This window comes from Antrostomus carolinensis, unplaced genomic scaffold, assembly GCF_000700745.2.
Source record: "Antrostomus carolinensis isolate BGI_N321 unplaced genomic scaffold, ASM70074v2 scaffold51292, whole genome shotgun sequence".
Lineage (NCBI taxonomy): Eukaryota > Metazoa > Chordata > Aves > Caprimulgiformes > Caprimulgidae > Antrostomus > Antrostomus carolinensis.
Window position 1 is genome coordinate 24,757 of NW_010299981.1, and position 14,657 is coordinate 39,413.

Consider the following 14,657-nt stretch of genomic DNA (forward strand, 5'->3'; position numbering starts at 1 on the left):
AAGGATAAATATTTACCAATGTTGTAATCAGATTGGCATATCTGGATCTTAGAATAATTAAACCAGCAAGAAGAGTCCTTGGCCAGTGTTGGAAGAGGATACAATTCACTAAAAGCCACATAGTTAGAATTTAACTTCTTTGCTATGATCCCAGCTTCTTCTAATCTAAGCCTAGAAAACATCTCTCTCATCTGACAGGCTTGACAAGGGCTCTCAGAGCAGGCAGGTTTTCAAGGGGAAATGGCTGGTTTCCTCTCCGACCTGGTGAGTATCCAACTTCTTGTCTTCTAGCCCTAGACACTAACACCAGCGTGGTCTTTAAAGATTACAGCAATGGGAATGAAACAGTCTTTCTTGTAACAAAACTGAGCAACAGAGCACATGCTTGGGACAACACTGATTGAGCAGTAAGACTGACTACACGGCATCTCCAGAAAATATATTAGAAATACAAAGGAGTGAGAGGTTTAAAAAAGGACCTGGGAAACCAGGAAAGAAGAGGCATTTTGAGGAAGATAGACAGTAGCAATGACAGACAAAACAGAAAAAACCCTCCCACCCTGCTGCCACCAGATGAGGACACTCATCAGTTTAGAGTGTGACCTGACTAAACGCCTGAAAACACATGTGCTTGTGAAGGCTGCTCTACAATCCAGTGTACATCATGGAAACACAGCATTTCAAATAGGATTCATTAAAGTAGGGGCTCTAAAAATGCAGTTTCCTATGGGAATAATAAAAGTGAAATGTAAAAAAAAAAAGTTTTAAGAGGACACACTTGATTACCCTCTAGCAACTGACTAACAATGTCTCTAATGAGGCAAAGTTGAAGGAAAAAAGGGATTAAAGAAAACTGTAGCTTCTTACTCGTACAAAAGCAAGCACAAACCATCTGAACAAGGCTTTTAGAAATTATTATTTAGTTCTGTGGATAGCAGAACTAACAGAATGAGAGACTGTATATTTTCAGGCTGCTAATAACCAGGAAAGGAACATAAAGAAATGTGCAGATTTGTATCTCAACTATTTCCCAGCAATTTTTCTTTATTATTAAAAAATTCTAAATGGGTTTTTGCATTTTAAAGGCTTTTTAATCCTAGAAATGTGAAGATGTAAGATCTCATAAATTATCTCTTGGTCTGAAAGCCATGTTGGTATCAGGAACTGAGTGTGTGTTTCGTCATCCTTGGCAGGTTCAGTACCGGAAGCTATTGCTAATGATTACGGTGCTGGGAATTGGTGGAACCCACCTATCTGGTTTCCAAATGTCTGTGATCAATTATACTTCTCCGGTAAGCAAAGACTTCATAAAATCACATCTGTAATGGTCTTCATGGGACTAGGTCTTACACTTTGAAGATGTTTAAAAAATCTGCTAGGTGTTGCAATGTGAGTTTATTCCCAGCTCTTTCCAATGCCGTCTTGTCCTCTGTCAAAGAACAAAATGAGTTTGCAGGATTGTTAGAAGCTGTGCTCCAAAGACAACTTCCCACAAAATTGTGTGGAAACAACATATTGAAACACCCTCCTTACAGATTATACCATGGAGAAAAAAGATTCAAAACCAGATGATTGAATCTCAAACTTCAGTTCAGCCCTTTTCTCTTTATATCTGCTCCCTGCCACAAGAATATTTGCACTTCAGTAGAATAAAAGTCCCAATATTTTGGTGTAGGAGAGCCAGGATTCAACAGACTAAAGAGTATAGTTAAGTTTTGAAAGATTCTCTTACACTATTAGGCTGTATGAGAGGAAATATCAATCCTAGTTTGCAAACAAGTGTCCTATAGTCATGCTTTTAGTAATGAATATTAATCTAACTCTTTAAGTTGTAAACATTATGAAGAACTGTTGTGATTAGTGACTCAGTGGAATGAAAATCTCTTTTTCTGTCCCAGTACATTCAGAAGTTTATCAACGAAACTTGGCTGGAGCGATACGGTTCTGTGCTGCATCAGGAGACACTGACACTATTGTGGTCCTTCATCGTGTCCATATACTGTGTAGGTGGAATGATAGGGTGTCTGTGTAGCGGGTACCTGACTGCAAAATATGGAAAGTAAGTATATTTCCCAACAGCTCGCTAATCAGGGAAGCAATTAAATATTACTCACTTAATATAATGGATGTCAGAATTCTCACTGCCCCCCTCTGATGCAGGATATACTGTACTCAGCATGAGTAACTACACCTGGGTCATTAGAGAGACAAAAATGTTTAACTATCTCTGATTCCCTTGTCACAGTTTTTATGGTGCCATACAGTTCCTGTATTTTTGCTGAAATTTCAGTAAAAAATAAATCTCTGAAATTTCTTTATTGGGCAATAACGCTCTAGGGAGCCCAACAACACTGCAGTAGTGCAGAAATTCTGCAGGCAAAAGCTGCTTCTTTGCCTTTTTAATTGATCACAGCCTTTAAAAAAATTGTGCAGGTTCATTCCCCTATAAGAATATTCAGAGTTTCAGCAAAGCTAAGAAGTCCCTCAGGCCACATTCAGAATCCTCTCTTTGAGGGTGGCCATAAAGGACAAAGCCAGAAGTCTCCAGCTTGAGGTAGGCAGTGAAGCAAGTTCTCAGTGAAGCTGGATTTGCCTTGTTCTGGGGACACGTGCAGTGTTTGATGGGAGCCTCACCCACACGAAAGAGTGAAAAAGACCATTTCTTTCCAGAATTTATCCTGCAGGAACTTCCTTCAGCCTCATGGTGTGCTCACATAGTGTTAGCATGGTAAAGAAAAATCTAACTTCTCCCTTTCCACTCCCCTGTGAAGACATCATGCCTTTTCATAATCAGATACGATTGTCCTATAAGCAATGGATTTAAACATGGGCACGGCTTGGTCTGTAAATCCAGAGGAGAATAGGCAGATCATTGGATGGATCACACCCACGTGTTATTTGCTGTTGCAGGAAGAAATGTCTGCTGTTCAACGACGTGGTTCTAATAATAGCCACGCTGCACACTGGTTTCAGTAGGAGAGCCAAGTCTTTTGAGATGATCCTGATTGGGCGCTTCCTCGAGGGCATCGGTGCTGGTAGGACTTCCCACTACTGCATGTTAATGTGACTTCTTTGGGGTGGATACAGAAATCTTCCTGCTGGGAGTACCCAGGCATGCACAGTAACCCCAGTGGAACAAGGAACAGATTGGGAAAAGGTAAGATGAGCTGTCCTTTGCCTTCAAGAGGTCTTGTTGAGAGAGAGATCTGATGGATTAGCTAAACATCTTGCTTAAAGTAAAAGGTACATTACCAGCCTATTATTTTCAGCTACCATTAGCTGAAGGTGCAATTAAAAGGGACCTTCTCTCTTGCTTTCTATAGCTTTAGCTCTCTTGTGTCTCCTTCACTTTAGGAATACATATGAATGCCCATGTTCAATATGCTGGAGAGATCTCACCTAAGAGGTTGCGTGGATTTGTAAATGTGACCTGCTCTGTGTTTCTTGCACTAGGAAAAGCTGTAGCAAGAATTCTTGGATTACGGTACTTGTGCTACTCATTCTCATCCTAGTTTCTATTTATTTGTCTCCTGTATGGCAGGGAAATGTTGTTCTCCCAGTCCCAGAAATGGACATACACTAAAAAAGTGGGATTTTACTTTGCTTAACTACAGCTGTCAAAAAGGATGCACCTATCCCATACTAGTCACGGAGGTTTCCATGTCATTCACTGGGCAGAGAAAGGCCCTTCTCTTGAGAAAGGCTGAATCCCTCTCTGGAGGTGCAGTCTCTCTGCTAAGTTAGTAAGAAAAGCTTGTCTGTAAATACTTCTAGTAAACTTTTGAGATCTGAAATCTCTGCTGATTTCTTGATAACCTCATCCAGAATTGCAGTATTGGTTCAGGGGGCTGTTGTGGGAATATTCAAACTACACTAATCTTTAGAAAGTATTCAAATTACAGGAAAAATCTCAGTCTTGCAGTAAAAATAAAGTATTAGGCTGTTTTCCTTTCCCTAGCACAAACATCTTCTATTTCAATTTATCTGTTCAATGTCTGTATGAATATTGTGTCTCTTTAGCTAGTCTAGCATCCAGAAAATACCAAAGCAGTTATAGACTGTAATTGTACTGGACTATAAATACACTCTAACGTGCTTTCATAGAGATCTTTTAGGAACTGAAGACATGTGGAATGTGCTATTGTCCTTCTCTGGGCTGGTGGCATTGATTCAACTGCTCTTTTTGCCATTCTTTCCTGAGTCTCCTCCCTATCTCTTGCTGCAAAAAGGAGACAAGGCTGGCTGCTTGAAAGGTAAATGGTAAAAGATAAAACTTTAGATCCTTAATTTGCTAAACCATAACCCTTGGGAAAGTGAAGCTAATAGAGGGAATCAGCTTTTCTATTAGTCAACTACAGATTTCTTGATAATTACATGATCAAAGTCCTCCAGACTAAGCAGAGTCATCAGAAATATTTACGATCTACCCCTAAATATTACAGCAAGTTGAAAGCCATTTCCAGGGAAGTCTCCACATGTTGCAGTAAGCAGTGTTCTAGTTCTTTGCTCAGTGACTGATGAATCAAAGTATAGACTGAACTGCAAATGTTTAATGTCATTAGAAGTTGAAAACCACAGAAGTCTGAGTGGATCAGATGATGGAGGAGTGTTTCTCATTCTGTCTCTTCTGTAGCCATGAAGCAACTCTGGGGAGAAGGGAATTATCACACAGAATTTGATGACATGATGAAGGAAAAGGCTGTAACAAAAGGCACCAAAATCATGAATGTCCTAGAGGTGCTGAAAGAACCATCTGTGTATCCACAGCTGAGTACCATGCTCCTCCTTTTACTGAGTCTACAGCTCTGTGGCCTGAGTGCAGTTGAGTATACCCTATTTCCATGCTTAGATTTACTATTAAGTAATGAAGTGCCACAATTCCAACCTACCACTTTCCTCTGGTTCTACATTATTCCTCCTCACACAGGGCCCACTGCCTGTGAAGATCTGAGGTATCATCACTAATATTCTTCATACCTGTAAGGGAGCTTCTCAGGTGGGAATGCAAGAGATCCAACTCAGCATAAGTTCCTGCAAGGGCACTGTTGTGTTCATTGCCCTTGTGGTCTAACCAAAGACTCTGTAGGAGAAAGGGTTATAAATACCCCAAGGCTTGCTACAACCCAGACATTTATTATCCTGAATCCAGCTACGCTTTCTTTGACTTGTCCAGTAGCAGATGGCCAGCTATTGCCATCCAATTTTAATTCCACTTGACAAGGGAGATTTCTTGATTAAGTAATTTCCTTTCAGTTGTTTCTGCATAAAGGTGTCTGGGCACAACACAGCCCAAGCGAACAGTCATTCCCTGGGGTGTCATTGTTATCACGTGCCCATGGGTCTCTCTCTGTAAGCCTTGCTTAGGCCTCTGCACTCTGCTGGGGCTTGTTCATTACAGTTGCCAGCAACGTGGGCAGAGGAGGCACCTCTGTTCTTTGCTGACAGAAAATGGTGCCCAGGCCACCAGGGACTTTGCAGATGAGCAGCTTCTGCTTAGCAACTGCAGAAGGGTGACAGAATCTACTGTTTGTATGATGATGTGTGGTCTGCTAAGACTGAGATCTGCTTGTCTTTTTCTTCACTCCCTGTCTTGTTTCTTTCCTTTTCCTCTGTGCCAAAACAACACCCTTTCCCCATATCTTACAGGCTTCTTTCAACTCGATTTTTTTTCTAGACTTTGAAATCCCATTTCTTCATCTCCATTAACCTTTTGTTTTTTCACATCTCAAGCAGGATATCGCCTCCACTAAGCACCAAGAATGTACTGCTGCTTTTGCAGTGATGACAAATCTAGTTCTAGGTGATGCTGGATGAGCACATCTATTGACTATGTTTCATTTAGAAAATGTTTCTTATTTCCCAGATCACCTTTTACACCTCAGAAATTTTTCAGACAGCCAACCTGCATGAAAGCATAATCCCATATGTATCTCTAGGAGTTTCAGTCTCTGAACTCAGCTCTGTCATCTTCTGTGTAAGTCAGAACCTTTCTGGGGTTTTAAGAGTTAAAGTATATGTGAGTTGAGTCTATTCTACCTTAAAGAAAATTAATGTTCTCCTTATGAACTAAAGAATTTTTCTGTGGTTGTTACCACCCACTCCAAATTTTCTCTCACATTTTACATCTTTCTTCCCATCTTTATAATTTTTTATAAAAATCCCTCTCTTATTCATACAGGTATAAATGAAATGTCATTAAAACATAACTATGTATACTTATTTCCATATATTTGTGTATATCTATATATTTGAATGGAGTTGTAACATGCTTCCACTGATTAGTGTTTACGAAGGAGTAGCTGGAATGCTGGGTGGTGATGGTAATTCATAGTATTAGAGGGGCTAGAAGGAATTCAATAAAATAACAAACTTGGTACCAATAAGATTTGTGTTCTCTAAAGTAAAAATAACTGAAGAAGAACGTGTGATTTGTTGGATGGCTGACAGCTGGATTTTGCCATGCTTCCAGTGACACACAATTTTTTTCTACTCTTCAGAGCTCCATTATCGATCGTTTTGGACGCCGGATACTCCTGTGGGGTGGTTATCTGCTGATGGCACTGATACTGGTGTTGCTTGAAACAACCCTTCTGCTGAGTGTAAGTAAATACAGCTCTGGGAGTGAACCTGCATCAGAATTCTTTGTGCAGGACAGCGGATAGTCAGCCTTTGCTTGCATGTCCAAATTAGCAGATCAGAAAATCTTCTGAATACAGACTCATAGCCCCTCTGCAAGGCTTTTTGTGCCCTGCCTTGTAGATAATCTTTTTTAATTAGGCTTTCTAACTGTCACTGACAAACATTTTGTAAGTCCATTGGCTTGGCATAGCTTTCCCCCAGCTCTCTGCCTGCCTGACCTCTCAAACCTCACCTGTATCCCATTCTGCCATCCTTTACATCCCTAGATGAGCATCTTTGCCATCAGCTTTCCCATTTGCTATCCCTGCAGCAGAAGCAGTGTGTACTGACCCTTCCAGCAACCACCGATTCCCACCCTTGATACAAGCTGATCCAGCTACACAGTGCAGCTCTCTTGACACTTCCAGTCAGGAAGGTGGAAAGTCATGAGGAACCCAGTGTCACAGCTTCAGCAGTACCAGTGTTTTGCACTCCATTGCAATCTTGGTCTAGGCCCATAAACTTCCAGCTTCTTCCTGTTTCACAAGTATCTTCTGGTTCACAAGAGATTTAAACATTTATCTGAAGATGTCTAATTTGATAAGATAATTAGGTAAAATCCCATGCTATAATTAGCTTGGAATTTGTTAGCTGTTTTTCAGACCAGGGTGCAGTTCAGCTCACCTCTGTAGATACAACACTGCAGGCTGCTTCTGGCCTTCCACTGTATTCAGCAGAGAAAGACAAGCAGTTCTAGTGAGCAACTATTACAGAGCTCGGCATCGTGGGCTTTTTTATAAATATTGCATCTCCTGTATGTTTGGATCAGCCATGCTACAGCTATAAATTTAATTTTCCTTCTCTTCCCTCCTTTCACCTTTGTGTAGGATCAGTTCTTCTGGATGCGTTACTGCAGTGTTATTTTCATCTTTTTATTCATCATTGCCTATGGAATAGGACCAGGTAAGTACAACAATAAGAGCAACAACAGGAAACCTTAGACCACATGGATAAGCACAGGCCATGAATGTATGGAAGGAGAACTGTACTCTGTGAATATGTATTTGAAAATCAGCAGTTTAGTTTGCACTGAAATTGGAGGAGTTCCAATTTTTTATGAATTAATGACCCAAGAAACAATTTCCTTAACAAATTATTTGAAATTATTCAGACCCTGGTGAATCAGGACCCTGTTTCCTCTCACTGGATTACAGGTTCAAGCCAAAAAATACTTGTTAATTCAATAAGATTTGTTTTGGAGGCTGTGAATGCTGTTCAGTACACACAGGCTCAACTGGTCCATCTCTGCCTTTGCCTAAGAGGTAGCCTCTTCTAAAATATCAGAGTTTTCTCAACTCCCCTGTAAAATCCTACCCTGTTAAAGAATGATACTTGATAGCATGGATACTCTGTCTCTTAGCACTGCTCTGGCTTTCTCATCTGCTCTTAATGTCACTCTGAATCACCTACACTGGTAACACCAGAACCAAACTTACATCTCTCTATTAGGACCTCACTCGCCTAAGACCAATATTTTCTCTGAAAGTTCCCTGACCAAACACTGCTTTTAGTTATCACAGTCTCCAAATTCAGATGGCAGCCTGTATTATTGTAAGGGGTGTATATAAGGGCAATGAATGTCTTGAAAACCTAACAGAGTCCCCACAGCAGCAGAACTCCAGTGTCTCCTGGGGGGAATGGAGAGAAATAGGCCATTCATCTCTGTATTTTATATACCTTAGGTGGACAGAAACTGCACTGCAGACATGTTCATCTTTCTCCAAGGACCATAAGAGAATCCTGTAGGGGAATTCAGATAGTGATGGTTGTGCTGCTCAAATGTAGATGATCTCACAGTAGCCTGACTTAGTGGGGCTCTGTTTGACCAGTGACATCAATTCACTCACTTTGAGGGAAATGTTTAACTACAACAATGTTTCTATTGCTTTTTCATGGTTTTCCTCAGCTGGAGCCGTCGCATCTGTCATGAATGAAATCTTCACCCTCTCAACAAGGTCCTCTGCTTTTGTAATTGGTGGAATCGTCATCTGGCTAGGCCTCACTTTCACTGGAATGATTTTCCCCTTTGCTGTCGTATGTAATTTGATTTAAATCTTCTATTTGTCCCTATTGATTTAAACTGGTTTTCTAGGCTGGTGTGGACAGGGGTTAGGATGAAATGCCTTGTAGATGATCAAAGCTGTGAACCCCTTATTGCTATTGGCACATGGAGGCCATTTATGTAAAACACTTCCCTAGACTTCAGACATCATCTGCTGCCTCAAGCAGATTGAAAAGATAAATAAATATACCTTCTGTAAAATCAACTCATTCCTCATTTCACAGGGATAAATCACCAATTTTCAAGGATATATAGGGGCAAGTGTTGTCAGAAAAATCAGTCATCTTATTCTATTTTTATCTCCAGATGCTTCTTGGTCCTTTTTGCTTCCTCATCTTTATTGCTGTCCTGGTCATTTCAGCAGTTCTCATCTACCTGTTCCTCCCAGAAACAAAAGGGAAGTCAACCTCTGAAATCACAGAAGAATTCAAAACACGTCGCTTTAAGAAGAAACATCATCAGACTGTGGAGAAGAATCCTACCGAAGAAAAGACATTCTGCACCAAGCTCTGATAGACCACCGTAAGCAACTTCCACTGACAAAGAGCCCTGTCTCAAAATTGAACTGAAAACTAAACTTTAACATGGACTTTTCTCAATAAAATTTAATCCAAAAATTAATCCACAGTTAGCTTGTCATTAATCCAAGTAGTCCTACGGTATATTCATCTTTGCTTTTCTTGGTGACAGACAATGGCTCCTTCCCACAACAGGTCTGTAGCCAGGAAGACATTAGTTACTACAGGCACTTCTCAGAACTGGCACATGGAAAACACTTGCAGCCATAACATATCTATTTTATTTCAAATCTTTCTCCTTTGCTATCAGTGTAAAGAAGCAGGATTTGTCTCTATGTTTGTTACTTTGTAAGAAAGCTGCTCAGGATTAAGAGCAGGATGAAGAGAGGATGAAACATAAACAGCTCTTACAAACAATTTTCATGTCACATCTCTCTGATATCACACTGTAAAGGACCCAGCATTGATCATGAACACTGTACATGAACAAATACCACGTAGAACAAAGAAAACTCAATTTTGTTCCATTTTCTTTAGCTCATATCTAGTAACTCTATGTCCTGATCTTCTCTATAATGACTGTCAGGGATCAGCCACAATCCCTGGGTATTTGGTTCAGAACTCTCACCTGCAGCCTCTGGAGCAAGCTGACAGCACCTTCCAAGCATATGAGTTGTAGCAAAATCTGGAGCCAGTTTTTGCAGTGTAAGCAGTGCTCTCAGCCTTATTCCAGGTACCTCATGGACGGCACAAGGGGTAACAAACACATAGGCAGTGCTGAGAGCTAAAGGACCAGAGCCCTGGAGAAGGACAGGGAATAAGACACTTTGAGAGAGTACTGAGAGAACAGACACTTTGGAAAGTCAGCCCATTTTACAAATAATTAACTGCTCAAAAAGAAAGCAGAAGCTGTGATAGCCAGTGTCTGCTAGCTGTGTGCTGGCCTAGGACACACTGCACTCAACCACTGCACCTCAGCTTCCAATACTACACTGCACCACTGCTCTGCTCCACAGCAACCATGCACTGCTGCTATTCAGGAGCTGTGAATCCTGCTGACCACTGTAGCATTTAACCACTTCCCTCCCCAAACTCTTCTACCTTCGTGTAGAACAATCCATTATTTTTCCATTTTCTGTCACATTCACAAATGTTATACCATGCCTCCTGTTTAGTAGGACTGTAAGTTCTATCGCAAATGTTTAGTAGGACTGTAGCCTCCTGTTTAGTAGGACTGTAAGTTCTATCTTTCTGCAGTTTAACCATTCAGACTGATTATCATTGTGCTGGAGTATTGAATCAGTGTTGAGTTTTAGAGACTTTTCTATCTAAAAATTTCAAATAATGTGATTGCTGCTTCTAAAGGAACAGCCACAGAAGCAGCTCTGATATAACACGAGTGTGTGTTCCAACAAATGAAACCTGGGTTAGATTTTGTATCTGATCTTGTTTCAAAATAGGGAGCACTCATGCTACCAAATGTCCCCATTCAGAAGGACCTCTCCTGTTGAGTCACTGAAATATTTAATCCACCCATTCTAAGCACTGTCCAACTGCTGCAAAAAACATCAGTCGACAGAAATCATAGGAAGAAAACATGAACCTCAGTCTCAGAGTCAGACGGTTACTTAAGCAGAAGGTGAAGAAAAGGCATGAGAGAACACACTCCCCCAGTCTAACAGAGTTCTGTCTGCCTGGGACCAGCCACCCTTGCGATGTGAAAGGTGGACAAGCTCCTTTCAGAAGTGGTGAGTTCTACAGCTGGCAGCTGTTAAGCTTTCAGAAGAATTGAGACATTGTCTGTTGCAATTTTAATTTTGAGGTTTGGATTATAACAAACCCAAAGTCTCAAATCAAACCCAGAAGAAACCACTGAGCTCCTCTCTGTGTGGAATTAAACTGCAGATGGCTTCAGTCATCCACAACGTGCAATACAGTGTAGATCCAGCTGGCTTAGGACCAAGCCCAGATTTGAGCTCTTTAGACAAATTTATGACACACCTCATGAAAGTGAGTTTCACGTGTTTATCCATTTCACAGCAGCATTTCTTACAGCTCTGTATAGAACAAATTAAAATATTTCCTTAACCCTGTAGTCATTCCTTAAACACGAAACCAAGCACAACTTCCACAGTGTAACAGAGCTTTTCCTAGAATACAGGTGAAATTTTTAATAGAAAGGGTCAATTCCATTGTACTTGACAAAAACCAAAAGGTAAACTTCTAGGCTAAAATCCTCCTAAAATTGCTGGTAAGGTGAAACAGTACCATGCTACATAGTCATGTGCAGCTCAGAAAAAACAGAAATACCCCAAAATATAGGAGATCTTTTACTGTAAGCTGGTGGAATTTACTGCTCTTTGAGATCCTCAGCAATTATTTTCAAGGACTGTAGGAATACTTACGACATAACCCACCCTACACTTTGATACAATTTGAGAAAAGTTATGTAATTAAAAGGAAATATTAGAATTTTAAAACAATGCATAAATAGCTATGCAACCTGCATTTTTGTACAATCAGAATGTTACAGTTGTTGATGTTCAAAAGAAAATACTAAATGTCCTGGTGTCACTAGGGTAGAGTTAATTTTCCTTTCAGTAGTTAGAATAGCTGTGTTTTGGTTTCAGTGCAGGACTTATTATGAGAGGAATGTTGATATGTGAATGTTGGAAATGCCAAGTCATCCTAAATGCTATTGCAAGCCAGAATAAACATCATTTGCCACGCAGTTACATAGGCAGCAGTTGGAATTACACAAGTAACTAAAGTTTTATTATTAACATGTCTTTTTTCTCATTTCTTTAGACTCACAGTATTTACAGTAAACCCCTCTGTAAATAATTGCATTCTGTGTTTTATGAACTGAAAGTACAAGTCCTGAGGGTGAGCTTGGGCATTTACTGAGGGCTTCAGTACAACCCCATTTCCCCATCTGCCCCCACCCCAAGCTCTGGGGGTGCGGGAAACTTCCCTGGCATAAGTAAGAGCAAGCAAAAGACTCTGAAAGCAGGAACAACATGAGACCCCCAGGTAAACCTTTTTCTTCCAAGTGCTGTCTCTAGCAGAAGCCACACAGAGGTACAGTTCAGGCTTCACTTCTGGGAACCAAAGGTGACTTTTCAATGGCTGCAACACTGATTTTGGACTTGTTCTATGGCTGTAGTGCTAAAAGCTGAAACCTGAGAGATTAAGATCCCAGTTGTCCCATCCTAACTCATTAGGGAATATTTACCTACTTTGGTTACTCTCATGAGTTACTGGCTGGTTCAAGCAGAGACTTCAGGTCCAGATGCTCTATTCCAAAAGCCTCTGCCCCGGTACAAGATCCCTTACTGCCTTTTCACCACTCTTGGCCAACAAACATCCCCAGAAACACCAGAGAAGAAATACCCTTCCTCAGTACAGTCTAACTGATATGTAAAGCCAGAACAGCAGAATTAGGGTTTGAAATTTGCCACTTCTACTTCAAGCCCAATGAAGGGCTATGTGCTTCAGAATTTGCCTATTTTTCATCCAATGAACAATATTTGATATACCAATTAACCTGAAACAGAACACCACATACTTATTAATAAGTAACAGTATCTAAACATTGTCCCAGCTGCTTTTTGCTTTGTGCAGATTACAGCAGAGATATTCCTCAGTCTGTGTCATGGAAGTGAAGTATTTTACTGTTCCTGGAAAACTGCTTAGATTTTTTTACCTGAACTGTTCTCCTTCCCCTTTCCAAAGCCCTTGCTACCCACCAGGTGCAAACTTCCTCTGCTTTGAAACTTCCCCCCTGTGGCCTGGACTTGATGCGCTTATTTCCTGCAATATATTAATCCAGCAGTGTTAACTTTGGCCCGCTGAGGTAAATGTAAGTGTCTGAAGACAAAATAGTCAAAAATTAACTCCAGTCCCTGAAGCCAAATGCCCACTGCCACACCAGCAGGCAAAAGACACAGACACAGAAGCCTGTGATGACAAAGACACAACACACGCTGGAAAACCAGCCCCTAGCACGAGATGACCGGCTTCCTATCAGACCTGGTAAGTACTTGGTGGGGTATTTACATCTGTGACATCTTTGTATGCTACTAGTGTTTCAAAGAAAACAAAATCAGCATCTCAGTAAAAACAACAAGGCAACTAGTCAATAAAAGCATCTGAGAAGTGGTTCTGTCCGCAATTTTAAGATATGACAGATGTTTGCACTTCATATGCTCTGCTATGCATCTTTATTTTTATCAATATGTTAATGTTTCCTAAATGTTATAATTTACTGGAAAATATTTTCTTAGCTTCAAACATAATTTGCTTTGCTTACCTGCTGAAAAAAGAGTTTTGTTAACTATATCACTAATTATTTAATGCAAGAGATGGCAGGCAGAGGTTTTGAAAGGCAGGGACTGGATGTTGGCAGCTGTGGCATCTTGACAGGGATGTTTGTGGGAGCCTGCAACATTTATATCCTGCCTATGGCTGAGTCTTGAACCCCCAAACACCAGTGAGGGACCTCAAATTAGGACAATGTCTCTTTGAGAAAGAGGTCCCAGCTCCTGCTGGGAACACTTAACCTCTCATCCAGGAAAGAGGAATATGGGAGGGCACCTCTGACAGGCTGGCAATTTTCCATTCATTCACGGCTTATTTACTGTGTCCTGCTGCAAATGCTGCTGCAGTGTAAACCAAGTGCCGCGCTGGTTGTGTATTTTTGGATCTGTGGGATGCCTATTCCCAAAGCTCCCAAGAGATTAAGATGACCATGCTGCTTGAGACAGGAAAGAGGGCCAAAAGTTCAGAACTGATGATGGTAATAAGAGCTAGAAAAGACACTTTCCTCCTACAGCCTAGCTTGGGCAGCATCAATGCAAAAGGGAAATTCTATCACAACACTTTTTCCTTGCTGTTCCCTCCTCTCCATCCAGGTAAAAAGCTCTGGATTTCCAAGGGCTGCCACACTGACAGAAACCCGAGTGTAAAAACATGCTACAAAAAACACCAGTCTCTTCTTTTTTGCCCATTTCAAACTTATTCTTTAATTTTTAGCTGATGTGGGCAATCTCATGAGGCTTTGCCACAAAACTTGAGTTAAGGGATCACTGCCCACTATTCAAGGGCCTGAAGGGTAGCTAGCACAGCAACTGCTCTCTCAGATAAGATAGGAAAGGTCTGGGTACAGATGGCCTGGTCACCACTGCCAGGCACAGGTCTGAGCTGCAGGTGGCCTGGCCACTGTTCAGATAGCAGAGAGGAAAGTAAGATCTCCCTCCTCAAAACCACTCCCGTATGTATTAGCCCTGGAGTGTGGAAGGACCTTCAGCTTGCTTCTCTACTGACTAATTATCAAGGAGAGGAGGGAAATGTAGTGATTTCCATAGATAAAGGCTGCATTTTCTCGAGTTGGATGTAGG

At 41.0% G+C, this 14,657-nt stretch overlaps 2 protein-coding genes across 2 annotated transcripts in view; both read left to right on the plus strand.

The window, feature by feature from the left end:
• Positions 1-207: 207 nt before the first annotated feature.
• On the plus strand, positions 208-9,253 carry LOC104521061 (solute carrier family 2, facilitated glucose transporter member 11). Its single transcript, XM_010162946.1, has 12 exons — positions 208-264; positions 1,194-1,292; positions 1,899-2,059; positions 2,911-3,035; positions 3,355-3,484; positions 4,105-4,253; positions 4,634-4,821; positions 5,864-5,974; positions 6,498-6,599; positions 7,506-7,581; positions 8,585-8,712; positions 9,047-9,253. Exons 1-12 carry the CDS (start codon positions 241-243, stop codon positions 9,251-9,253), a joined length of 1,500 nt encoding a protein of 499 aa, XP_010161248.1. The 5' UTR covers positions 208-240.
• Positions 9,254-13,269: 4,016 nt separating this feature from the next.
• LOC104521062 (solute carrier family 2, facilitated glucose transporter member 11) overlaps positions 13,270-14,657 on the plus strand; it is a 9,306-nt gene continuing 7,918 nt past the window's right edge. Inside the window, exon 1 of the mRNA XM_010162947.1 lies at positions 13,270-13,293. Within this exon, the coding sequence (XP_010161249.1) occupies positions 13,270-13,293 (24 nt within the window). The remainder of the gene's footprint in view (positions 13,294-14,657) is intronic.

Bases quoted from the DNA above. Each gene is read 5' to 3' on its own strand.
- LOC104521061 (XM_010162946.1), top strand. From the start codon at position 241: ATGGCTGGTTTCCTCTCCGACCTG. The intron at 3,036-3,354 runs GTAGGACTTCCC...CCTTCACTTTAG, and splicing joins CCTCGAGGGCATCGGTGCTG to GAATACATATGAATGCCCAT. The intron at 4,822-5,863 runs GTTGAGTATACC...CTTATTTCCCAG, and splicing joins AGCTCTGTGGCCTGAGTGCA to ATCACCTTTTACACCTCAGA.